Below are 25,014 nucleotides of genomic sequence, written 5' to 3' on the forward strand. Positions count from 1 at the left end.
ATTTTGTAGCCTGTGTGAAACACTTGCGGCGAGGCAGTGCGCATGCCCAGTCTCGGCGATGGCTCAGCATTCCATGCTAGGCAGTGAACGCAACTTCACTAGTGACCTGCAGGAAGGAGAATGACGGCAATGGACACAGGAAGAAGAATCGGCCGGCTTACGGTGAGGTGACCGGTGGGGACTGCAGTAGCCAGGAGAACACCGGTGAGGAGAAGATGGGGTAAGAAGACTGACGGGGGAGGAATAGGTAAGTACAGATTTTTTTTTTCTAATGACAGAACCCCCTTAAGCACAGTTTTCATTGAAACCAATGCGCTAGCACTGTCATTGCTGCAGAAACAAGTCATGGCTGGGGGAAGTCATCATGGTGCTCTGCACTCCATAGACAAGACAGGAAAATGAGCGACTCCAGTCAGAATGGATGTCTCCTATGATCACTGGATATAATGGCGCTGTAATCGCCTGTATTGTCTGCAGAGCCCCTGTGTAGAACCAGTATCTACCGCTATATGGTTATTGGATGGTGGTAATATTAGATTTTCTATGGTGGCTTCGATTCAATAGCAGTAGGGTAATATCAGTCAGTCCCTATGGAGTAGTAGTGGTCATGGTGGAGTGGAATTACTTGAACCTTGTATAGCGGTAACACTTAGTGCAGTGATAGCATGTGGATAATGTACTTATTGGATGGTGGTAATATTTGCTTCCGGTATGGCAGCAGCAATGTTATATGACAACTATATAAACTCTTAGTTTTTTTAATCCCGCCCCTAGAAGAAGTTGTCGCTTTGCTGCAAACCCCGGCATGCAGTTACATCTCGGGCGGATATGCAAATGATTACAGTTGTGGCGTGATTAGATAAATGTTCTTGCTGTAGATCTGTACTTAAATCCGCCATGTGTGGCCACGCCCAAAAACCGCTAAAATGTACGACTCCGGCTACATTCACACTGGCGAGTGCGATATCAGACCACAAATCTCGTCCCATCATCGCGCTCGCCAATGCGTGATTTTCACAGTGATGCGAAAGGTTTTTGATTAAAAATGGCATCGCTTCTGTGAATTGCGCGTGATAGGACCGCAGGTGTTTCGCATCGACGTCAACGCCATGTCCCATTGAAAACAACGTTTCCGAGGGAAACGCCAAGAGATAAAACGTGCTGCGATGCTCCGCAGAAAAAAATCGCTTGCGTGAATGATTTCATATTCGTACAAGTTTTGTGCGCAAAAAACTCGCGCGAGAATATTGTTGGCGTAAATAAGCCCTAAAGCTGCCTTCACACAGCTTTTTACCTAGATTAGCGCAGTATTTCAAACGCCGTGCAGACTAGCGCTGGAATGCGCCGTTCCTAACGCTGCGATTTTTGAGCGCTGTCTGCTCTATTTTTGTGCGTTTTAGCGTTTTTTTGATACCCTCACAATCCTGGGGCGCATTAAAAAATGCTGTCAAATGCAGTGGAATGTGTTTGAAAACGAAACACGAAATCGCGGTAAATGCAGCGGTTTCGAACATAGCGTTTCGATAACACGTGTGATAGCGGCCTATAACAGGGGTCCGACTTCCAGGATTCCGACCGCCGCGTTGGGCTATTTTGTCCAGAAGTTTCTGCCAAATTTGCGCATAAAACATCCGCCATCGATGTGAATGCGGTCTAAGCCGCATAGTGCCGCCAGTGGGCAAAATCCACGTACGGGATTTCCGACACAAGCAGGCAGGTTGTGCCCACAGACGGGTAGAGCCACCATTGTATTCAGTTAGGAATACCCAACTTGATGATTATGATCCAGTAAGGGTGAATACCCACTTGCGTTTTTCTTGCGCATTTTTTTCACGTGATATCGCAATATCGTTTTTTTCACGCGATTGTCAATGGGGCTCTCTAATGTTAAAACGCATCGCACAAAAATCACAAAGCACAAACTTGTGATGCGTTTTTAACATTCGAAATTGACAATTGCGTGAAAAAAACACGCAAGAAAAACGCAAGTGCGCCGCAGCCCTGAGGGACGGATGCGGTGATTGGCTCCTGCTGGACTGTTATGGGTTCTGGGCACTAATTACAGTTTTCCCACACACAGATGCTGGGATCTACGGGTCATCTGCAGCGGCGCTTGCCTAGTGTATACACATGAACCGCACTGTGTGACTAGTCCCATAGGTGGCGCTATCAGTCATTGGCCGCCCGCACAGAGCACGTGGTCCCGGCACGGTGTGCACTCTGTTTACCTGCCGACGTCACTAGCCCCGCCCCTCCTGTAGTAGAAGAGCCGCTGACGCTCCGCCTCCTCCTCAGTTAGTGGACGGGATGGCCTCAGTGAAGGAGAAGGCGCTCGCGCTGAGCCTCAGTACGGCGTACAGCCCGCTGCAGAGACCGCCAGGTACATAATGCATACCGGCTTGTAGGGTGAGATGTACGAACAGTGCCTGCCAAAGCATGCTGGGTATATATATATATATGTCCATGTAATAATGCAGATCTATCTCATACTTTGGCATGATTATATATATATATAACTTTTTTTTTTTACCTTATTGCCATGCATACTTTATAATATATACATTGTAATGAACCTGTTTGCAAAAATAATTTTATTTATATATATTTTTTTTTTTTTACTGCATTTGACCCTTTTATCCTGACCCATATATTATGTACACATGCATGGCAAGGTAGTGTATGGGTGGCATGCAGCAAGTATGCAGGTGATTGCGCTATGTCCGTGTCAGCCCGGCCTCAGTCTTGCACCTTTTTCATGTCAAAAAACAGATCAAAGTGTTTTTTTAAATTTATTTTATATATATATTATAATTTTTTTTTATTTTTTTTTTTCTGTAATGTTAAATGTGGCTGTGTTGGTATGCAGTGCTGGGAATTCTGGGCTATCTGTGATTTATGGCGCGTGCTAAGATCAGAAAAACGTACATGATAAAATACGCACATTATTCCATAGATTTCCCCCGAATGGAGTAGAAAGGGGGAAACCCCGACCTGACTGTAATACACAGGTCTTGTGCTCCTCCGGAGTACTGTCACTTGTACATCGTTACCGCCTTAGTCAGCACTTCCGTAGCCTATGCTGCCTATGTAATAATCAGTCCCCTATGGCGGTGACCCGGCCATTACTACCTGCCGCAGGTATGTGAGGCGTCCGCTGCAGGAATGTGACAGCTTTCCTGTAGTGTGCTGCCTTCCTCTGTGCTGCGGGTGCCTTCCCTGGAGGAGGCTGCTTGGGGTGCGTTCACATGTTGCGGATCTGTAGCACACTTCACTGCTGCAGATCTGCGACGAAATCCACCGCAAATTCGTGACACTTGAGCGGACCCTTAAACCGTAAACTGGCAGCTTCTGCGGAAGCCATCAGACAGCAGGATCGATATGTGGCACAGATAGCTGGTCTGTTACCGGCAGGTTAGACCTCGTCATCAATCAGATGAAGAACATTATTCTGTGTTTGTAACGCTCTAGCCAGTCAGGTTTACGCGTTTCGACACATAGCTTTAAGGGCCGTTTACACGGGACGATTACCGCGCAAAATTAGTCCAACCAAGCGTTCTGATGGGATGACAGCCGGCTGAACGACTGCACAAGCGCTGACATCTCCGCTGGATTGTTAGCACTTGTGCAGAGCGTTTAGACGGGCAGATCTTCGCGGTGTTCTTAACGTCTCACTCAGTGAGAAGCTAGCGATTTATTTAATTTTTTTTCTTTAGCGCAAGTTGAAAGTGAGCGACCGGTGAACTGCAAACGAGTAGTGCATTTGGACACTATTATTGTGCAAATTCGTTTAAACAAATCTTTGGCGCAGTTATCTTCCCATGTAAACGGTCCTGAAATCCTCGCTGGCTTCTCGCTGAGTGTACGGAACATGAAGCTCAGAGCGAGAAGCCAAGGGTGATCTGCACGAGCGCTAACAACTAGCGGTGACATCCGCACTCGCGCAGATTGTTTAGCCCACAGTCGTCCTTTGTAAATGGGACATTACTCATCTCTGCTTTTGTCGAAACGCGTAAACCTGACGGACGTCTGTATGTGATGTTTTACCGTTCTGAAATTTAACGTTTCATCCAAGTCTGGCGCTGGAATCTTCTATTAAAACAAAGCTTATTTTATGTCTTCCTGGACTTTCTCTGCTTCACGCATCAATTTGATGCGCTTTTCTCGGAAGCTCGTCTAATCCAGAATATGTGATCTGGCACGTATGAGAAATAATACCCGGCTGCTGTGTTCCTAAGTCTGCATTTACACTGGGAAGCGTGATAATGGCTTGGGGAACTAGGACGGATATCACGATTTTTTAAAAAATTTTTTTGCACGTGAAAATTGCATGTTTCTATAAGATGAATAAAAATGTCATCGCTCTCACGTGAAAACTGCGTCTGAATGCAATACAATATGTTTATAACTCTCATAGGAAATAATGGGTAATTTTAGGACACGGTGCAAATTTTCTATCCCACAGCATTGCTGCAAGTTAAAAAAAACAAACCAAAAAACATGTAAATGGACACATTGCACATAATGTGCGCTTTGCAGCGCACAAAACTTGCATGATAAAACTGCCTGTGTAAATACGGCCTTAAGGCCCATTTACACGGAGCGATCAAAAACCGCTGAAACGACAGTTTGAGTGACCGTTTTGAGCAATCATCTTTGCATTACTCTAAGTAGCTAATTGGCTACTTAGAGTTATGCAGGCGGAGCTGGATACTGCCACGATGGCTCCGGGAACAATGCAGCTGTTCTGTATATGCAAACAGCTGCATTGTTCTGAGCGCTTTCAGCTGGTGTCCCGCTGAGAACTGCCAGCGGGAGTACAGCTGAAAGAATATCACCATGTGGTGCTGATGAGGCTCATCGCTGATTTCTAGCTTGCTAGAAATGAGCAATGAACGAACAGTGCACGATGGCTGCGCGTTTATACGCCACTGTATCACTCGAAAGATGGCTTTTGAGCGAATTTTGAGTGATAATCATTGTCTAAATGGCCTTTAAGGTCCATTCAGACAAAAACAAATGACTAATTTGCAAAATTTCCTTCAATCTGAAGCAGAATAGTTCCTGGATCTGTAAATCTACTTTATCAAGAAATGATACAGAAATGTCGCTGGCCTCTGGTTTGAGCGGAGAACAGGATTCTTGTCCGGATCAGAGATCTGACATTATTATTGCAGTAATCTGAGGAATGTCCCAATAGTTTAACTGCTGGCTGAACATGCAGGAGATAAGAGGATATGGGCAAATCTAGGTATTTATTGCATGATGTGAACGTGACCTTCTCCGTGGAGAAGTCCAATGTTCCCGAGTCGTCACCTTTATGATTTACCCCCTGTTGACTGTTCTGTGCTCACGCTTCCAGTTCTCCCATGACCTGGCTGTATAGCGCCGATATGAAGTCTGGTCTTCCACACATCGGCCCTGGTTTATCAATATACTTGTTTTAACGTTGCAGCCCCTCAAAAAAAAGTCAAATTACTGTGTGGGAGCTACAGAGGCTCCGTAGTGGCAGGATAGGCAGTCCTGCTTGGAAGAAGTCTTTGTGGCAGTCTGGGCCAGATTGAGAGGAAAAGATAAACTATTCCAGGGGTCAGTGTTGTGGTCATTTCTGGGGGCACAGCGTGTAGCACTATTTTCAGATGAGCCAAAAATGTCTTGTCCACAAACTCTGCAGAGGCAGGAATTGGAGAAATCATGAAGGTATGGAGCAGAGGGGACCCCTTAGGCTGGGTTCACACAGGGCGGATTTTCAGTCTGGAATTTCGCCGTGGCCACACGGGACGCGAATCCGTTGCGGCAGAAGACGTCGCTGCGGTTTGGAGATCCCGTCTGCAGCATGTCCATTCTCCTCCTCCCCCCCCCCCCCCCCCCCCCCCCTTCCATGGGGAGGTATCTGGTGCAGAAACCTTCTCCTTATACAAGGTGGAGTCAAAAAGACTCAATATAGGATAACAGTATTAATATAACTATTTAATAGGAAGGCATGGATGCACTATATGATATGGCGCATGAACCCCTGAGGACCCAGGAACATAGATTTCAACTTTGTTGTGGCCCTTGTAAGAGTAAAACCCAACTGTAAAGTTGAAGAGTAGCATGTTAAGAGACAAGGAAAGTGGATTTCAGCTTCTAAGTCCTGTGGGACCGCTGCTAGAACTGAAGTAAGGAAAGCCTACTGGAAGTGGCTCCCTCCAGCTGCAATACATGCATGGCGCAGTCGTTGTCCATTCCAAGGACTCTACGCAGATCGGTTCCTAAATATCAAAGACTCTGGTGGATGACTTCTTGGATGATCTGCCCCCATCATAGTAGGAGTACACTCTCCTTACTTCAGTCATAGCCGCGGTCCCACAGGACTCGAGACTCATGGAAAGCAGATTTCTGCCTCGCTCATGCTACTCTTCAACTTTGTAATTGGGTTTTGCTCTTACGGGGGAATGAAAATCCATGTTTGGGCCCAATGTAGCATCCATGTCCTCTTATTAAGTGTGCTAGTTCAGTATAGGACACCAGTATTGAGATGTCTTTGAAAGACATGACTTTCTTCTACAGTATAACCCAGACCGGCTACAAGGCTTCACAGTGATGTTAGGGTTTGTTTTTGCAGAAACTGGTGGAGTTTGTTCTGCATCGTTACCTTCACATGTTTGCAGGTCATTGACTTTCGGCTTTTGTCAGTTGATGCCACAGATATAGTTGTGGGTTTTTGGGGGGGGGGGGGGGGGGGGAGGATCTGGGACTGTATATGAGAGCTGCCAGGACGGTCTCCAACCAAGGCTCTGACAGGATGGTCTTGTCTGTTCCATTTTTCCATGAAATGCGCGGTGCTGGAGGTTCCTGGCGGATTTGAATGTTCTAGCACGGTCTGTGAGGCGGTTCTGCTACTTACTTCAGATAAGATGTGCAACCATTGAATACAATACACACAATAGCCATTAATGAGCCCATAATGTAAAGAACTGTGGGAACAGGGTCCAATAAATGTGCCTTTAATTAGCTAACAATTACCCTTATCACAAGTGGATGGAAGTCGTGTAGAAGTATCAGCCATGTAAATAAACCATGGCATCTACATAGGGGAGTGCGAGGTAGGTTTGATTTTTCAATGACTGACCTAGATCAATCTACCAGCATGATTTATTTTATTCCCCCCACCCACCCACAAGTGTGTGGCGCGTTTTGGTGGTAAATGCAGAATTTGCATGGATGAGTTTTTACACATGGGAAACATAATTGCATGTGTGTCCTATAGTTGAAGGGGCTTTCCAGGGGCATTATTGATGACCCATCTTTGGGATAGGTCATGAATAGTTGACCAGTCGGAGTCTGCCGCTTAGGAACAAGGCTGATCCGCTGAGTGGGCACAGGCTGTCGGCACCCAAAAATGGGATGTGCTGTGATTTTTCTACTTCAAAAGTGAAAAATCGCTCTTGTGCAAGAAGCCATTGTGGTGATGGTCCATCCATATCACAATCGGACGGAACTCGCGTGAAAATATCGCCCGTGTAACTACATGCTAATACAGACGGAGATGTGGCTGGACTACAGCCGTGTGACGCGGGTACATTTTGGTGGGCAGCAGCCTTACAGCAAGCTGATATAGCAGTTATCTGCCCCTGGTGTATTCTCCACTAATCATGTAATATCTGCTACTGGGGATTCTTGTGTTTCGGTAATGAACTAGTTGGGTCCCCGGGGACGCCAAGTGTTTACAGCTTCCATCACTTCTATATACCTCAACATAGAGCTGAATTTGTCAGCTTTTATATTGCCCTTAACCCATGCTTCACCAAAGTGGAGTACCAAAAGCTTACACGGGCGCGTGGGGGCTGCATATTACGCCTGTGTTTTACATTAAGCTGTTTAGACCTGACATTGTCCAATACGTGTTTTAGGCTGATCACACGCAGGTATAGTGTCATTGTATGTCGTGCGCCAGATCTTCCAGCTCACAACACGCGATGCCTATAGCCCCTTGATTTGTACAGGATCACTCGCCTGCGGGTAAAAAAAATTGCAGCATACACGCTAAAATGAAGTACAAGGATTGGAGTTCTTTAGAAATGGGGAATGGGGTAGAGCTGCAATACCAGACACAGCCTAAAGACATGGGTGGCACTGCTTGTGGAAGAAGACGCAATATTTTTGTAAATCTATACAGTCCCTTTTTAAATTTTTTTATTTTTTGTTTGTTTTTCCCTTCTGCGATGATTCTCATGGAGGTTCCAGTGTAATATAATATAATATAATCTCTCCAGTTACTTGATACTAGTAATTCCCGTGTAATCGCTGAGATTTACTGCTGTCTGTGAATTCACTTCTGTTCTCTACAGAACGGAACTTTAACGTGATCTCTACTAGTAAAAATGTCAACTGGTAAAATATAGATCTGCTAATCTGTGTGGGAGAAGTGCAGCTCTGGAGGTGGTTATTGCTGCACCAGGGAGGCCACTTACTATAGGTTCTCCATAGGCACAATATAAGGGTATTAGAAGACACTACAGAGAAGTCCTATCCTATATGGCCATTTCTGCCACTCAGGTAAGTTTACAACATGCAGGTATTCCAGGCATGTCGGTAAATGGTGCGTGTGAACCGTACAAAGGTGAATCCTTATCACCTATTGTGGCCATTGTTCTATGTGAAGAACTGTAGACTTTGCACAGCATTGCTAAATGCGCATAGGAATCGTATTCGGCTCCCATAGGTCTCATCAGGAGTGGAGAGCACTTGGGCTAAATTGTTTTGGTTTCTGGCAGAGGGGGAGTCTGGGCCTGTGGGCAGAGGGGAAGTCTGGGCCTGTGGGCAGAGGGGGAGTCTGGGCCTGTGGGCAGAGGGGGAGTCTGGGCCTGTGGGCAGAGGGGGAGTCTGGGCCTGTGGGCAGAGGGGGAGTCTGGGCCTGTATCCACACACTAATCAAATGTTTGAACTTGACTGCCAACCGGGTAAGTTTCCCTGCCCTGTCAGCAGCACTTATAAGGGTCCTTTTACACACAGGAGCAATGGTCACTTAGTCAATGGAGGCAGAGCACGCCAGAGATCCTTTCCGGCTGCCTGCCTCCTATCTCCATAAACAGGCAGTCATTCATAACTACTGCTGCTTTACACAAGTCTATGGCAGAGCATGCTCATGGCACCATGAATGGAGTTGGCTGTTCAGTGTGGTGCACAGACTTCAGCGGTGGGCACGGCAAGAGCAGGTGAGTATAAAATATACCTCACCCAGCTCCTGGTCACCTACCCTAACGGCACCATGACTTAGTAGGGAGGTGACAGTTTCCCTTTAAGTTATTTACAGGGCAATAATTAAATTTCACAATGGACGTCCGATTACTGGGAACATTTTCTACTTGGCATCTGATTCCGGTAAACCAATCTGCCTTCTGACTATTCAGTGTATTAGTCTGTGCCTTCATGTTTGTCTTTTTTTCCTTCCTATCCCCCAGGCCCAAACTTGAATAACAAGCCTTTCAGAGCCACCTACATCTGGAGTAGCATCATCCACGCTCTTCACACACAGGTAGAGGTGAAGAAGAGGCGGCACCACCTGAAGTCTCACCCGGACTGCTTCATCGGCTCAGATGCGGTGGACGTTATATTTGCCCATCTAGTGCAACATAAGTATTTTGGGGATGCAGATATCTCCCGCTCCAAGGTGGTGCGTGTGTGCCAGGCTCTCATGGACTGCAAAGTGTTTGAGTCTGTGCTGACCGCTTGTATGTTCGGGAAGGAGAAGAAGCGTTTGGTCTTTGAGGACAGCAGCTGCAGCCTATACAGGTTTCTCAATGTGCCCAGCCATCCTGCAGGAAGGACTGAGAAGGGCAATGGGCACTGTACCCCGCAAAGGTTCGCAGGAAGGTGAGGCATGTTCTAGTCTACCGGTGCCGAAGGAAATCTGCTCTAAGTAGCAAGGATGCTAAATATTCAAAAGGGAGCGTCCTTTACCATCCTAAATTGGCAGTTTTTAGCTTTCATTTGCTACAATACTTAAAGGGAACCGGTCGGCAAGTTTGAGCCCCATAAACTGTTATAGGGTCCAGGGAGTGGTATCATACTTGCCAGGTCCCCTTTTTCAGCACTGTGACCTGAGAAGTTGGCGTGTATACACATTGTGACTTCTCAGAAGGCTGTGTGCGCACTTCTCATTTATGTCTAAGGGAGCAGTCTGAAAAGAGTCACATTATGGTGGAAAGGGGAATCCGGTGAATATGAAACACCGCTCCTCATTCCATAATATGATATGGAAATCGCTAATTGCATGTATTTTCAGGTACCGTAAGATGCTGTTAACGAACCAGGATAGAATAGACCTCTTCCTCGTGATGTAATAACTCAGAAGTTGTTCACATTCTTGTAATGCCCACTACATTGGTCTTGGTCCTCTTCACTCAACTTCTGTAGTAGCTGCAGTTTGTACGGATACCACTTGTGTGTCTTGAGGATCCTTCCGACAGTTGGTTGACTCGTCCCATAGTCCGATGCCCGTCTACTGGTATACTCTGTGGACTTTGTGAAGGCAGCTAGCACGGCTGTATTGGAAACACTGTTCTCAGTTTGTCCTGGACGCGACCAGTTTCCTTGAACTTCTGACTCAGTATCTTGGCAGTTCTTGCTCTCACTGGCTCTTGCTCTGTGTTCTTCATTGACGGCTACGGCCACCTCGCATGAACTTCTCTTAACAACCATCAGGATAATCTCAACTCTGCCTTGGATTGTTAATGGCCTCTTCTGGGATCTGAAGATTTGCAATTGGGGTTTTCCATACCACAGTGTTATTTCATTAATACTGAACATATCCTCTCTCAAATGGTTGGAGGTGTCAAAGAGTGATTTGCACCTACCAACTTCTCATAATTTTATCCTTGAATCACATATTCAGTGACCCCCCCCCCCCCCCTCCCCTTCCTTTCCATTGAAGTTTCTTGGGCTAAGTTCAAAATGGCTGACAGTCACCACCATAGCGCCAAAATGTTTTTCTGCAGCCAGTCTACGTTTTCTATAAAGCTTTCTACTTGTCTTTTGTACAAAAAGATGCATTCCAGGTGGCACTGACTTTTGAATCACCCTGTATATTGGTAATTTTTGTATTTTCTTTCTGTCCATGTTGAGTAGGACAGAATTAGTCTTTTTCTTCAGAAATGGTGTCATACCCGTCCATAGTTGGGTTATGGTCTTGCAGCTTGGCTCCAATGAAGTGTATGAGGCAGAATTGGAATATTACACGTAACCTGTGGTTGGTTTTTGGAACAAAACGAATAAGAAAAAAAAATCGCTTGTGAAACTCGACTGTAAATATGGCCTTAAGATCTTTAGCAAAATGCCAACTGCAGAAAGTGCGGAGCTCTGCGGTAACCATTGCCTAAAAACGTCTCCAGATTAGATCTGAATCGAGACTTGGCATCTGGATGCTTATTGTGTTGAAGTTTCCATTATGGCCCTATGCCAGTAGCGGGCACAACAGGCTGGATATGGGGTTAACAGCCAAACCAAATGATCTAACCTCAATCCCAGTTACCTTCCAAGTTTAACGGGCTGCCCGTGCACACTCCGACACCGTTCGCTCCATCAGATGAGAAATCAGCTCATCTAAATGGATTCTAAGAAATGCAGTTCTTGTACCTAAATGTTATGCAGGTTTCCAGTGTGGAAATGTACGTTGTGGTCTAAAGCCGGCAGATGACTAGTTCAGGGATTTGGCCACCAGTTGGGGTCTTTTATTTATTTTTTTATTTTTATGCAGTTTTCCATAGTTTTCCAACTACTGGTAGTATAAGGACTGCTGGGTAATATGTTTAGAGGTACAAGGAGATGCTTAAAACTGCACCAAATGGAATATTGCCCTACTTATAGTACTCCTATGAAGTAGCTATCTCATCAAGAGATGAGAAGTTTGTCTTTTGAGACTCTAGAGCAAACTGATGGTTTTTGAGGTCATCATGGACCTGCTGCATCCATCTAAAATGCTGACCATAAAACAAAGGTGTTGCCATCCAAGTGGGGTAGATAAGTATAAAATTGGGGATAGGTCATCAATAGTATTGGACTGGAAAACCCCTTTTAGGGTGCGTTCACACATTGCAGAAACGCAGCAAAACCGTAGGTTACAATACAGCTACCACAGAAAATCCACTAGTAGGGAAAAACGGCAGTGTTTCCGCACCCTTAAGAACTTTTGATTTGTTGGAATGACCTCTGAACCTAGTTGGAAGCTGCAGCGGTGTTGCTCCATCTGTTCGGCATGGTGTTCTCCGGTTCAGGCAGTCTTGCTGGTCTTTTCTGCAGCCTTAAGGTTTGTTCAGCTGCAAACTAGATAATTCTGGGGAGTTGCTACACGCAACATCTTCCCGAACTGTCAACAGCAGCATAAAGTCTAGGAAGACGAGCAACTTCTAGTAATTAAGTCATGTGGTGTTGGTGCTCAGACTGTCGAGGTGCAAACTTTTACTTAAATGTAAAGCAATGTAGCATGATTTGGAAAATTCACCCTCCGGAGGCTTATTGAGAAGTGCATTTTACTGCTACCAGATGGCTTTTTGTACATGAAGATCCCATCCAGGAATTTCCCTTTAAGCAATAGAATTGCCTCCTAGGGCAAATTGGAATTCTGAAGGGAGTATTGCATGGGCATACATCTTAGATTCAAACCTTGTACGGGGCTCTTGGAGAGAGGTAGGACATAGCCCTGGTTGGTTTCATTCCCATTGCTACCAAGTGGCCGGGAGTTGTGCAAGATTCCTCTCCAGAGGATCTCATTGTTGGCAAACCTGGTGAGGAATTGGGCCAAAAATCATGGAAAGGGGGTAAACATCAGACTTTCTGTCCTGGGTGGCAAAACCTAGTACCCCAATGGCAGCCATTTCTGATGTTTTTGGACCCCTCTGCTATATACACCACCATATATAAATACTGGGCTTCAGTCTTTGGTAACCCTGAGACTCGGCCCTTTTTCTGGATTTCCGTCAGTTGTATAAATGTCTTATTCTCTACAGTAGACTATACTTTTAGGCATAATGTGACCTTGCTGCATTGTTTGTATAATAACCTGTTGTATATCGCTGGCAGGCATGAACCGCCTGGGTTCCAGTCCTCTTCTCTCCAGTCACACAACCTAGAAGATCTTTGGGATAACCTCAGCTTGACTCCTGCTGACCCAGCACAAATGAATCTCCCCATAGACCTACCTACCAAAGGTGAGTTGGACTGTTACATGCTATAGTTCTGCAGCATGTCTCACAATTCTGCATGTCTGTAAAATGGTACGTCTGTGAAGGTTAAAGAGAAATCATCACTTGGTTTTATGGTTGATCCTATGTGGGCATGGAGAACATAGGTGGTACACAGAAGCCAAGGCAATCGTATGGCTCCAAGAGTCTCATGCACAGGTCATATGTTAAAGGGCTCTTCAGATGACTGTTGCCTCACCAGATCAATCACCCAGTGCATTTGTTCTTAAAGGGAACCTGTAAGTTACCCCAAGCTGCCTGGACAGCAAGCAACCGGGTGTAATGACAGTCATTGACTGGCTTATGTTTTTGCAAATCTTCTCTTTTTTGCAGAACTGGACTAGAGGAGTCCAATGAAGCTCATACGTATAAATATATAGCAGGTCCTGTGCATAAGGAGGGACAGTTCAGTGGTATCTGAAGTTAAGAGGAGAGTGGGAGTAGTGTATAAACGAATATGCATGGTCTTCATTGGACTCCTCTCTACTCCAGCCCTGCAAAGTTTCAAAAAGCAAGATCTTACTAAAGCGATTAAAATGCGAAACCACCGAAATTTGTGTCATTATACACTGCTACCTGCAGCCTAGGGGTTACATAATGGATTTCTTAAGATTGTGTGGGGTGTTCTTGTTTGAGTGGTAGCTCATTTTTGAGAAACCTTCTCAATCTGTGACATCCTTGGAGGGCCCCAATGGCAAGTATCCACTTTCCATGTGGCGCCATGGCAAGGGAAATGCTACAATACACAATTTCTCATTGATATTTGTGGACTGCCTCCATAAGATAGTCATACAGTCTTGCACAGACCTGCTTCATAGCTGTTCTTGCTAAAAGATAAGATCATGAATAGAAACTTCCCCCTTAACTCGTATCTTTTGAAAAGTAGTTTCATCAATTGAATAACCTCTTCAGGGCCTTTTATGAAATTTGGGGATATCTCTGCAATGCAAGTAATTGTTGGCAGCCTCTTGGAACTGAGCTGTAGCTCCAGAATACTGGCATGACAGCGAGTATACTTGGCAACCAACTTATGCAACTCAAGATCCCCCTTGGACGTACTGGTAGGGAAGGATGGGTGACCAAAAGGTCCTATTGGCTGACTTCCACTGACTTTAACATTATGTATTGACATCTTGTACTATGGCAGAGTGCTTTTCCGTTAATCAGCAAACTGAGCACTTGCCAGGTTCTACCTGCAAATATTCCAGATAACCAGGCTGGCCAGTGGGGTAAATATAACCAAAATTGCCATCCACCCAATGTGCACTTTATAATACCAGTATTTATAGACTTGTTGATCAGAACATCCCTCAAGGGTTAATATTGTACCCATTTGATTTAGAAGAATTTAAAGATCCTTAAATATTTTGCCCCTAAGGCAAATCTGTTTCCAAACTGGTAACAAACACTTCTATTGAAAGACACACAGTTTAAAGCATTGTTCACTTCTCGTTGTCATGTTCATTATAAAGTATAATGACAACCTCAGTGGCCGATGAATGGGGTTTTTATGTCCTCTCATCTTATTTCACTTACTGACGGGCAGCTTTTGGCTTTGCAGTTGAAGGAAATCTTTGTAACAATGGTGTTAATTGTCGTCTGTACACTGACTGCAGTTGGACACTGGATCCTCATTTATCTGTTCTCCCAAAAAATATATAGATCTATAAATATTCCTGTCATTTTCCACTTTGAGTTGTACAGTTGCCATGAGTTTTGAGTATTCATTGGAGCTCTATGCCTGGGGGCAACTTGGAAATTCTAGACTGTTGGGTTTGGCTCCAGAAAGGCAGTTGGTAGCTCCAGAAGCCAAGATCTGACATGTTGGTTGGAACCTTCTTGACCATAAAACATCATGAATTCAGATCTCTGGGACTCATGAGCCTAACCTGGCTGGTCAAGTCTCCCACTTGATGTATGTTCTTATGTTGGCCCTTACACCTCTTGGACATCACATGTAGACTGAGTAAGACCACCATCTAAAGTCCCATGTTTAAATTGTACCCTAGAGGTCTGATTGCACTTCAGGTTTTGATGACCCATTTTTCTAATTCCGTTTTAGTTGTCACTGAAATCTGGCAGGAACAGACGATTCGTCGACTTCTTCAGCTGGTAGAACTGCCAGTGTTGGATTCTCTATTGGAAAGTGCCCCTTCCACACAGAAGCCACAGTCATCGAAGAGTGATGAGCTGATCATAACCAGCCAGTATATCGACAGGGAGATTCTGAAGGCATTTAGTGATGCTCAGTAAGTGAAATAATGTCTACCTTGTATTTTAAATGACTTGTACGAAATTAGAAGGGTCTACTCCATTTTTTTTTTTTATTTACTTATTAGAAACTGGTCCACCCCTGCCTGTTGGATGTGAGTGCCAGTCACTCCACTGAGGCAGAGTTGCAATACCAGACACCCTTGGCACCACTGCTGGGAAAGACCAATACCTTTTACCTCTGTACTCTCTTTATAGGGCAGATGAATGGGTTTCTGCTGCAGTGGATTGCTTGGAGTTTCTCCCTGACCACATAGTGGTGGAATTGAGCAGGAATCTTCCCGAGCATCAAGACAAGGATGAATCATGGCGACTACTTCTGTTTGAGACTTTGAGCAAGTACTACAGCCAGAAGCGGGTTCCTTTGGTTACTAATCCATTCTTTGACATTCACACGGGTATCGCTGAACTCTTAGGTGAGGTTTTTGTCTTTACTATTACAACATTATGTAAATTGTTCTGGTTCCCTAGATAGTATGTAGATTGTGCATAAAGTCTGTTTTTTTTTTTTGATTGAAAATATTTTTATTCAACTTTTCATCTTTTACATGTCTTTATAGCATTTTTGTACTTATAACTGTTTCCCCTATTCCCCCCATCCCCAGTCTCACCCCCCACCCCCCCCCACCCCCCCTAAAGTCTCTCTCTCTCAACATTTAGTCCTTTAAATGACAGGTCTCTGTATCTCCTCAGTCTATTTTAGGTGGTATTAACAGTTTCTAGTGTCGTCCTTTGTTCTTCCTTCTTCGTGCCGCTTGTCGTCTTTTGTCTTCTTTTTCTTGTCATCTTATTGGTTCAGTGATTGTTTTTGCTACTTACAAGGGGTAGCAGTATATCATTGCCCGTTGTCTGGTCTCTCCTTCTCCCCTTTATATTATCTTACCCTGTCCTCTCAATTCTTTCTAGTTTGTTTTTCCAGTATACCAGTCTTGTGAGCAGCTCTATTTTGTTCAATAAACGTTATATATGGCATATGTCTATTTTACTGTATCTTATTTACCTCTTCTCCTCTCCCGGGTCAGATCCCCAACCCCTTGGTGCCGACCCACACGGCTCACCCCCCCACCTCTCATATATTGGTTCCATCATTCCTCGTCTGGCTCTGGGCGTGTATCCATCTCAGCCATATATCATAGTATTTTTGGCTGGTCTTGCGTTTAGTATATATACTTTTTTCCCATGGTAGGATTTGGTTAACCTTATTTTTGAATTCCCCTAGTGTAGGCGGCTCTTCATCTAGCCAGTGTTGAGCTATTGTCTTTCTAGCAATATATAATAGTCTGGATACCGCCAGTTTTTCATTATCATCTAACACGAGGTCATGCGTATATCCTAGGATACACACGTATGGTGTGAAATCCATGTCTATGCCGAATGCTGCGTTTATTGCATCCCGTACTTCCGCCCAGTATCTGTGCAGTTTCGGGCATCTCCATAGCATGTGGATTAGGTCCGCCGTGTGGGCCTTACACCTTACACATATTGGGGAGGTTCTCAAACCTATGTTATGCAGAAAGGCCGGAGTACGGTAAACTCTATGTATTAGGAATATTTGTGATATTCTGTGTGCTTCGCTTAGAGATAGTTTGGGTGTCATTTGTAGGATCTCCTCCCAGTGCGACTCCTCAATGGGACCTATGTCTGCTTCCCATTTTGCTTTTGTTAGTATCGGGTTGTGTGCATTGACCGTGTCCTGTATATAGGAATATAATATAGATATTTTCCCGGCTGTGGTGGTAGCCTTCCCTATTATGTCCGCCACTGCGTTTGTTGACACTGTTATTTCTGCCATGCTCTTTTCTACTTGTACCGCATGCCTAAGCTGTAAATATTTGTAAAAATCCCTATTAGGGATGTCGTAGTTCTGTCTTAGCTGTTCAAGTGTTTTCAGCTCTCCCCCCTCCAGTATCTGTCCCATCCTTCTAATTCCCCTGTTTTTCCATCCCTGGAAGCCTTGTAGCTTGTTAATCTCTGGTAGATTTGGATTGTTCCATATGGGGGTGTGTTGTGTACAGCCTGTTATACCAAGCATATCTCTGGCCTTCCACCATACTTTGTGTATAAGTAATAGTGTGGGGGTGTTCTGGCCATCTCTTTTAAATTTTCCACATTCCAGGGTTTCAAACAAATGTGACCCATCAAAGAAGTCCTTAAGGATCCTGAAACTGGCTTCCTGTACCTCTTCCGTCTCCCACCCCCTAAGGTGTTGTAGCTGAGAGGCCATGAAATACGCAAACGGATTGGGTAGGGCCAGCCCGCCCTTTTCTTTGGAATTATATAGCAATTCCAGTTTAATCCTAGGCGTCTTCCCCCCCCATATGAGTTCCCTGAATAGTCCCCTGACTTTATAAAAAAACTTTTGTGTTATCCAGTGGGGGGCATTATGTGTTAGATATAGCAGTTGTGGCATCCATATCATTTTTATGAGATTCGCTCTTCCAATAATTGTCATGGGTAATTTGCGCCATATGTGTAACTTTTGTTTCCACTTTTCCATGAGTGGGTCTAAATTTATTTTTGCGTATTCGCTAACTTTTCTGGTGATTTTAACTCCCAGGTATTTAATTGTTGGTGTGCATTTCAGGGTTATTTCTCTGTTAGTGATCTGCATCTCGGGGTTATCTATTGGGAGTATTTCCGATTTATTCCAGTTGATGGATAGTCCCGAGAAAGTCCCAAATTCTTTTATTGTTTGCATAGTTGTTTCTAGAGACCCTCCACCATCCCCCAGGAACAGCAGCATGTCATCTGCGTACAGGGCGATTTTCTCCTCTGTGTTTTCTCTTTGAAACCCCGTTATTCCCTGGTGTGTTCTTATTTTGCACGCTAGGGGCTCTATTATAAAGTCTGTTTTTAACAGGTTATATTACCTACTTTTTTTTTTCTATGCAGTTGGCATCTACAGTTTTGCCACAACTAGGGGTGAGCTGTAATTGGTTCGTGGGTATGATTGGTCACTTCCTTTTTACAGTTGAATCAAAACTTGATAAGGAGCCATCACAAAGGTCTCTGTTCAGGGACAGTAAAGGAGCATCTCCATGGCCGAACAGTGCCAGATGGACCCCATTGACTATAATGGTCTGTTCGGTTTCTGTCTGGCTTTTAGACGGAAGAAAACATTTTCTAGCATTTTGAGACCATCTGCAACGGAACCGCCAACCAGAGGTTCCAATGCAGATATGAAACTGGCTTTGGGAGTTCTTGTCACTTACTGTATGTAACTTGTGCTAGTGGACAAACCTATTGGCTTGCTGTGAAACTGTGGTGCATTTCAACATACATCTGTGCTGCTTGCTGAATTACTCATTGTAGCCTCCTGCACGAGTAATATGATGTACCAGAGGTATTAAAAAATTGGTGGACCCTGGTGCAAAATCTATAGTAGGACCATCCATCAACCATGTCTTATCTATCAAAGGGGCCTTTGGGCCTTCTCTGGGACACCAGGGTCTAGGTGTAAATATTGCCTCTGTACCCTGTCTAGCTACACTCTTGGGTGCCAAGAGGTCCAAGTTGGTTCACATGATCCATTACCAGTGATCATCCTGGTGGTCTTAGATCTCGGGTAAGTGGGGGGGGGGGGGTGGGTGTCTCTGTAAAGTCTGTGCATGCTGCAGTATTGAATATATTGTCTGATATGATGCAAAATTAATGACCTGGAAAGAATACTTTGGCGAAAAATAGCTCCCACCACCAATGTTCAATCCCTGTCAGTTTAGTGAAATGCCCTTCAAATATTTTATCTAGCTGAGCCTCTTACAATGACTCATGCAGCTTAGACTTTACGTAGTTCTTGACTTCTGGTGAATCACAGACAATCGACTTGCGAACAAGTGTTTTCCATGTTGCAGAAATGTTGTTCAGTGCATTAGGAGTTGTTTGAGTAAGCTGTGGCAGATAAGGCACAGCCGCAGGGATCCTAGTTCTTGGCTAGTGACCCACTGGCCATACGATTAACCATTTGCATGCCTTAAAGGTAACTTCTACACTTGTTGCAAAGTAGAATACGGGATTAGCAATTTATGACCTCCTAAGCATCATTCTATAGTAGTGTCTGTAGTTTCCCGCTAACTAACAAATCTGAGATTAGTTCTTAAAAGTAGGTTGAGACAAAAAATGATCAAGAGCTGGACGTGATGTGAAGAGCTTTCAGGTCTTAAACGTCCCACACCAGTTGTACCTCTGATTTCTGGCAGAGTCCTCGCCGCACCTTGTAAACTCGTACATTTCTCCAGAACTGCAGAATCTCAGTTTCCAGTTGGACTCCGTTTACATTCCCCGTCTCTGTAACATGTACAGTTTAAGAAATGTCAAAGGACAGGAACATCACAATATCCTTAGTGTACCGGGGAAAATATACAAACTCCTTGCAGATCTTGCCATTGGCTGGCTTCAATTCTAGTACCCCTCCGTCTAACCAGAGCTGCCATGCTGCCCTTTATCTGACTTCAGGTTGCAGATCAACAGCTACAACTACTTGGACTATAATTCTAAACCTAAACTGGACTCCCACATTGCATGAAATAAGTATTGGTGTGTGATTATGGACTTGACACTTGTAGGTGGTCTACCAACACTTTGTCCGTCAGGGCAGATGCACTATATGATCAGGCCTGTTGGGCGTTCCTGTATTTTCAGTAATCAAAATGGTGTCTCCTAGTTATTGCTAAGAATGGACTTCTTCTCTTGTGTATATGGTGCATGACCCAACCAATGTAGTAATTCTGCATTGTTTGCAGTGAATGGCAAGACTGAACCAGCATTGGAAGCCACACAGTTGTGCTTGAAGCTCTTGGATTCCCAAAATCGTGAAGAATTCCGCCGGCTTCTTTATTTCATGGCTGTTGCCGCCGAACCTTCAGAGTTTAGACTCCAGGAAGAGGTAAGATCGGGAATATCAGAAATGCAGCTGTTAAGATTTGGTTGAGATGACCTCTACTGTGTCCCTACTTGTAGCAGGTAGCCCAGCAAAAATCTATCTGCCGAGGATTAAATTTGTGCTTGCTGGGGGTCTGACTGCTGCAATTTCGAGTACAGCAAACCCAAACCTTTCCTAGTGAGCCCTTTCACACAGGCGGAATTTTCCGCACTGTAAGCTGCAGTAAATTTCGCACCAGAATCCACAGGGCTAACTAAACGTTTTGATGCGGAATTCCGCAGCGGTAACTTTCACTGCTTCCTAGCGGAAATATTCCACCCGTAGGACCCTGAAAGATGTGGTGGGCGCATGTGTGACCACCGCTCCATTTGCTTCTACAGAACAGTGGGAGAGCGCTGTGCTTGACTAGCTCCATAGACAGTAAATAGAGCAGTGGTCTTGCATGTGCAATGCCCCTCTAGTCACTAGGGGGACTTGAGCTATCCTATCCTTGTGAGTCCTGGGGGTCTCAACAGTCAGAACCCCAGCAAATTATGCTTTTATCACTTATCCTGTCAATGCATGATAAAGATGGTTTTTGGTGGGATAAACTCCAGAATCGGGATCGAATTTGGAACAAAGCAGAACTAAATGTCCCATTCAAGAATGGCCAAGTTCTTGGAAGCACTTGTCGTCTTGCATCACCTGTAAATAGTTTGTGGTGACTAATAAATGGTTCTTGAAGCTAAACTGTATTTATGAAACCTAGTCATAAATTGCAGTGATGGGTCATGTAACGCTTTACATAACAGATTCGCTTGATCATTGTGAAATATGTAAAAAAAAAGTGTGTGTGATGCCAGGCGTGGAGGGGGATGTGGCTTCTGTTCATAACGGCTGTTTTTATTGGATTTCTAGAGCGATAACCGGATGACTGTGAAAAGGAAATTCTCTAAAGCCATCGTAAATAACAGAAACCTGCCCAAGGGGAAGTGTGATCTTCTTGTTTTATTCCTATTGGACCACCATAAGGATGTGTTCAAGGTATCTAGAGACTCATGTCTTGCGGGTTTGGGTGAACTAAAGCTAGATGGATATTGCTATGCCTTACGCTTAAAGGGGTTGTCTCACGAAAGCAAGTGGGGTTAAGTACTTCTGTATGGCCATATTAATGCACTTTGTAATATACATCGTGCATTAAATATGAGCCATACAGAAGTTATTCACTTACCTTCCCTGCGCTGGCGTCCCCCGTCTCCATGGCTCCGTCTAATTTCAGTGTCTAATCTCCCGATTAGACGCGCTTGCGCAGAAGGGTCTTCTCCCATCTGTTCGGTCCGGCACGAGCGGCATTCTGGCTCCGCGCCCTTCTACGCGTCATCGCGTAGCTCCGCCCCGTCACATGTGCCGATTCCAGCCTCCTGATTGGCTAATGCACTCCAGAGCTCTACAATATGCATACAGCTGCCACCACCAATTTCATTACAGTAAATTAGAACCCGATTTATGACTTATGAATACAATATTCGGAAAATATGGTTTCATGTTAACACGGACGAGGTTCACTAATTGATTTAAAGTTTAATTCCCAAAGAAAAGAGCAGTGCTTACTTACAGAAAGATACAAAAATGATACAAGGTAACCTGCAAGAGACTTGCATATGATATTAGACTGTAAAATAACAGGGATTAAAATAAGAGTGTTGCCATTCTTTGGCGTTGAGTCCCACCAGAACATCGGACCAGACCTCACATATGTGACCTCCAAGGGGCTGACCCCGAGCACACGTCCGTGTGAGATTTTTAAACTCACTGGCGTAAGTCCATTCAGTCCCTTGGGGCTGGCTTACCATGGAACACCTAATCCCTGGAATACATATTTTCTTCATAACTCCACGTGGGTGTGACCCACCATGAAAATATGACTACGTTTCCTTATAATTTTACGTGCATTTTGAGCCCACACTAGTAGTTTCGGACGTATCTGGTCCGAGATACGCAATTCTCAGTTCCTGAACATCATGCAAATATGGGAGTCCCTGCGAATCTTATTCGCGGTGATGCGACATTTCACAAAATATCCTTGTCAGCGGACTGCGACCTACAGATCTTTCATAATCTCTAAATATACTTTTTTTTTTTTTTTCATTGTCTTGAGGGAACGTCCTTTTAACTTTGCCTCCAAGGTTATCAGGTCCGGCTTTTGGCCTTCAGGAAATGGGGGCGGAGAAGTTCCCAGTCCTTATCAACTAATATAAACAATTTCTGCTCTGGCTTCAGAGGGGCTGTTGACATCAGAGACCCCCTGGGGGGGAATGTGACAGGCTTTTTGAAGCCTGCTGCTCAAAGCTTCCTACAGCACTCAGCTTTCCTATACCCAGAAAGGCATCTAACTCTTCTCTCTGCAAACTATACAAAATGACTGACAGACTACAGCCTCCACATTACAATACCTGTATCATCTACCTAAAGGGTAAATTCAAGGGGGAAGGATGTCACTCCCCTTTCCTAATGTCCTGAACATCAGCTGATTGATACTGGTCATCTGGGGGGACACTATATTCATCTCTATCAGCATTACAGACCCGAATACATGGTGGGTGCGTTCTATGCAAACCCTATAAAGCCTCGAATTCCCATGCATATAGTACTGTGCTGTGAACTATAGCTAGGCCCGTCAATATGGCCCTCGTTCTACTGCTCTTCTGCCATGCTTGAAATGGAAGTTTTTAAATGTCCATCCTTTCCACTATGCAGCATTGTAAGTGTAACCATTCTTGTGTTCCTCTTTCTATAGATTCCTGGGTCCTTGCACAAGATGGTCAGTGATAAACTGGTAGCCATTCAACAAGGAAGAGACCCTGACAAAGACACAGGTAAACCATATTGGCACAATGTGTTCCCATGGGTCCATTTAGACCTGACTAATGGGCGATCCATGTCCTAGTTCGCTCTGTAGCCTGTTTATACAGGCAGTTACATCGTGGGCTCCGTCAAACTAAAGTCTGTCAGTCGTCACATTTTCTGTAAAAGTGAATGAGGGACTGAATGATTGGTGAACGAGCCAATGATCTTTATGCATGCATAAAATGATGAGCGAACTATCATTCGTTTGATCGTTGGCTGCGTTTACACTGAAGGATCATCCATTTTCGCTTGTTTGAACAATCGTTCAGTGTAAAAGGGCCTTTAGAAGATGCATTATATCGCATGCTCATGACAATGCAGTTACACATGGTCGTATAAAGCCCACCACGGTGTTAAATGTGGCGATTATCACAAATTGGACTTTTAACCCTCCCTATAGGGTCTTATTAGAATCACATGTGGCATCATAGTGTGTTATGATGGCACTTCCTTGAATGCACCTTAAGACAAAGCTGATGACAGGGTGTATTGATGCTAGAACCCCAGCCATCTGCACAGAAGCCTGGCAGTGAAGTGTACAGCACCCCAACAGGAGAAATGGTGCATTACACTTTCTAGTTTGAACACGCATGCATCACACAAACTGAGTGTCTAGAAAGACTAAATCTACGACTAAGGATCCTTTACTGAGGATCTTCCTGTTACGCATTGTTCCTATAAAGGAGTTTGAGAATTGACCACCTTAAGGGCACGAAGACTTTTTTTTTTCTTTTTTTTTTTAATTCTTGCCCTTTTAAGATCGTGCAGCACTGGAAAATGTGACAAGACTGTCAGATTTTTCCAGCGCTGCGTTATCTTCAGAGGGAGACTCTGCTGGATCGTGGGGAGAGGAATATCTATCCTGTATCGTAACAGTAAGGATCCCTGCAGTTCTGTAGACTTTCAGTGTAATTCTTCTCCTCTTACTCTCAGGTTACGCTTTCTGCCAGAGAATCGACAAAAGTGAGTTTGCTCGAATGGCACAGAAAACAACGCGGACCGAACTCTGGACTTTACTTCAAACTATCTATGAGAACTCTAAACTTTCTCCCAAAGAGAAGAAGCGACTGTTGGGTCAGTTCTATAAAAGTCACCCAGATATCTTCATCCAGTTCTTTGGTGACAAAGTGAGCTCTGTATATACGTAATGGCTGTAAATGAGCTCTGTATATACGTAATGGCTGTAAGTGAGCTCTGTATATACGTAATGGCTGTAAGTGAGCTCTGTATATACGTAATGGCTGTAAATGAGCTCTGTATATACGTAATAGCTGTAAATGAGCTCTGTATATACGTAATGGCTGTAAATGGCTAATAAGATGTAAATGGAAGTGTTAATATTGTAAATGTTTGTAAGTCTATTTTGCATGTTAATAAAGAGTTCTACTTTTCATGTGTGCCGGGTGATTTGGTCGCAGTAGTTAAAGTTTTGAAGAATGTCCTTTTTTTTTTTTTTTTTTTTTTTTTTTTTTTTTAAAAACCTGCGTTTGGTTTTATTTCCAAGTTCTATAGAGAAGCTTATGTTAAGTCAGTAGGCTTGGCTATTCTGTTTCTCGAACTCCCTTAGAAGTCAACTGGAGTGACAATAGTGGAGCAAAGCAAGCTATGCGGTTTCTATAATTTGGGAATGACAAATTGTGGAGCTTCTGTTGGAGTTCAGCAACTTTCACACGGCAAGTAAGATATCGGGCTGTGAAAGTTGGCCTGATCGTGCGATGTCCCCGTGGAAATTAGGGGGTTCTGTCTTAAAAGGTCCTT

At 44.3% G+C, this 25,014-nt stretch overlaps 1 protein-coding gene across 1 annotated transcript; it reads left to right on the plus strand.

Annotated features, from left to right (window-relative positions):
- Positions 1–2,304: 2,304 nt before the first annotated feature.
- Positions 2,305–24,647, plus strand: DEPDC7 (DEP domain containing 7). Its single transcript, XM_066583255.1, has 9 exons — positions 2,305–2,380; positions 9,444–9,855; positions 13,060–13,187; positions 15,283–15,469; positions 15,690–15,907; positions 20,231–20,373; positions 21,268–21,393; positions 23,147–23,225; positions 24,190–24,647. Exons 1-9 carry the CDS (start codon positions 2,308–2,310, stop codon positions 24,402–24,404), a joined length of 1,581 nt encoding a protein of 526 aa, XP_066439352.1. The 5' UTR covers positions 2,305–2,307; the 3' UTR covers positions 24,405–24,647.
- The last annotated feature ends 367 nt before the right edge of the window (positions 24,648–25,014 follow it).

This window comes from Eleutherodactylus coqui, chromosome 11 (assembly GCF_035609145.1).
Source record: "Eleutherodactylus coqui strain aEleCoq1 chromosome 11, aEleCoq1.hap1, whole genome shotgun sequence".
NCBI classification, from domain to species: Eukaryota; Metazoa; Chordata; class Amphibia; order Anura; family Eleutherodactylidae; genus Eleutherodactylus; species Eleutherodactylus coqui.

Excerpts from the sequence above, each read along its gene's own strand:
- DEPDC7 (XM_066583255.1), top strand. The coding sequence starts at position 2,308 with ATGGCCTCAGTGAAGGAGAAGGCGCTCGCGCTGAGCCTCAGTACGGCG. Across the intron at positions 15,908-20,230 it reads GGGTATCGCTGAACTCTTAG|TGAATGGCAAGACTGAACCA; the intron begins GTGAGGTTTTTG and ends CATTGTTTGCAG. Across the intron at positions 21,394-23,146 it reads ACCATAAGGATGTGTTCAAG|ATTCCTGGGTCCTTGCACAA; the intron begins GTATCTAGAGAC and ends CTCTTTCTATAG.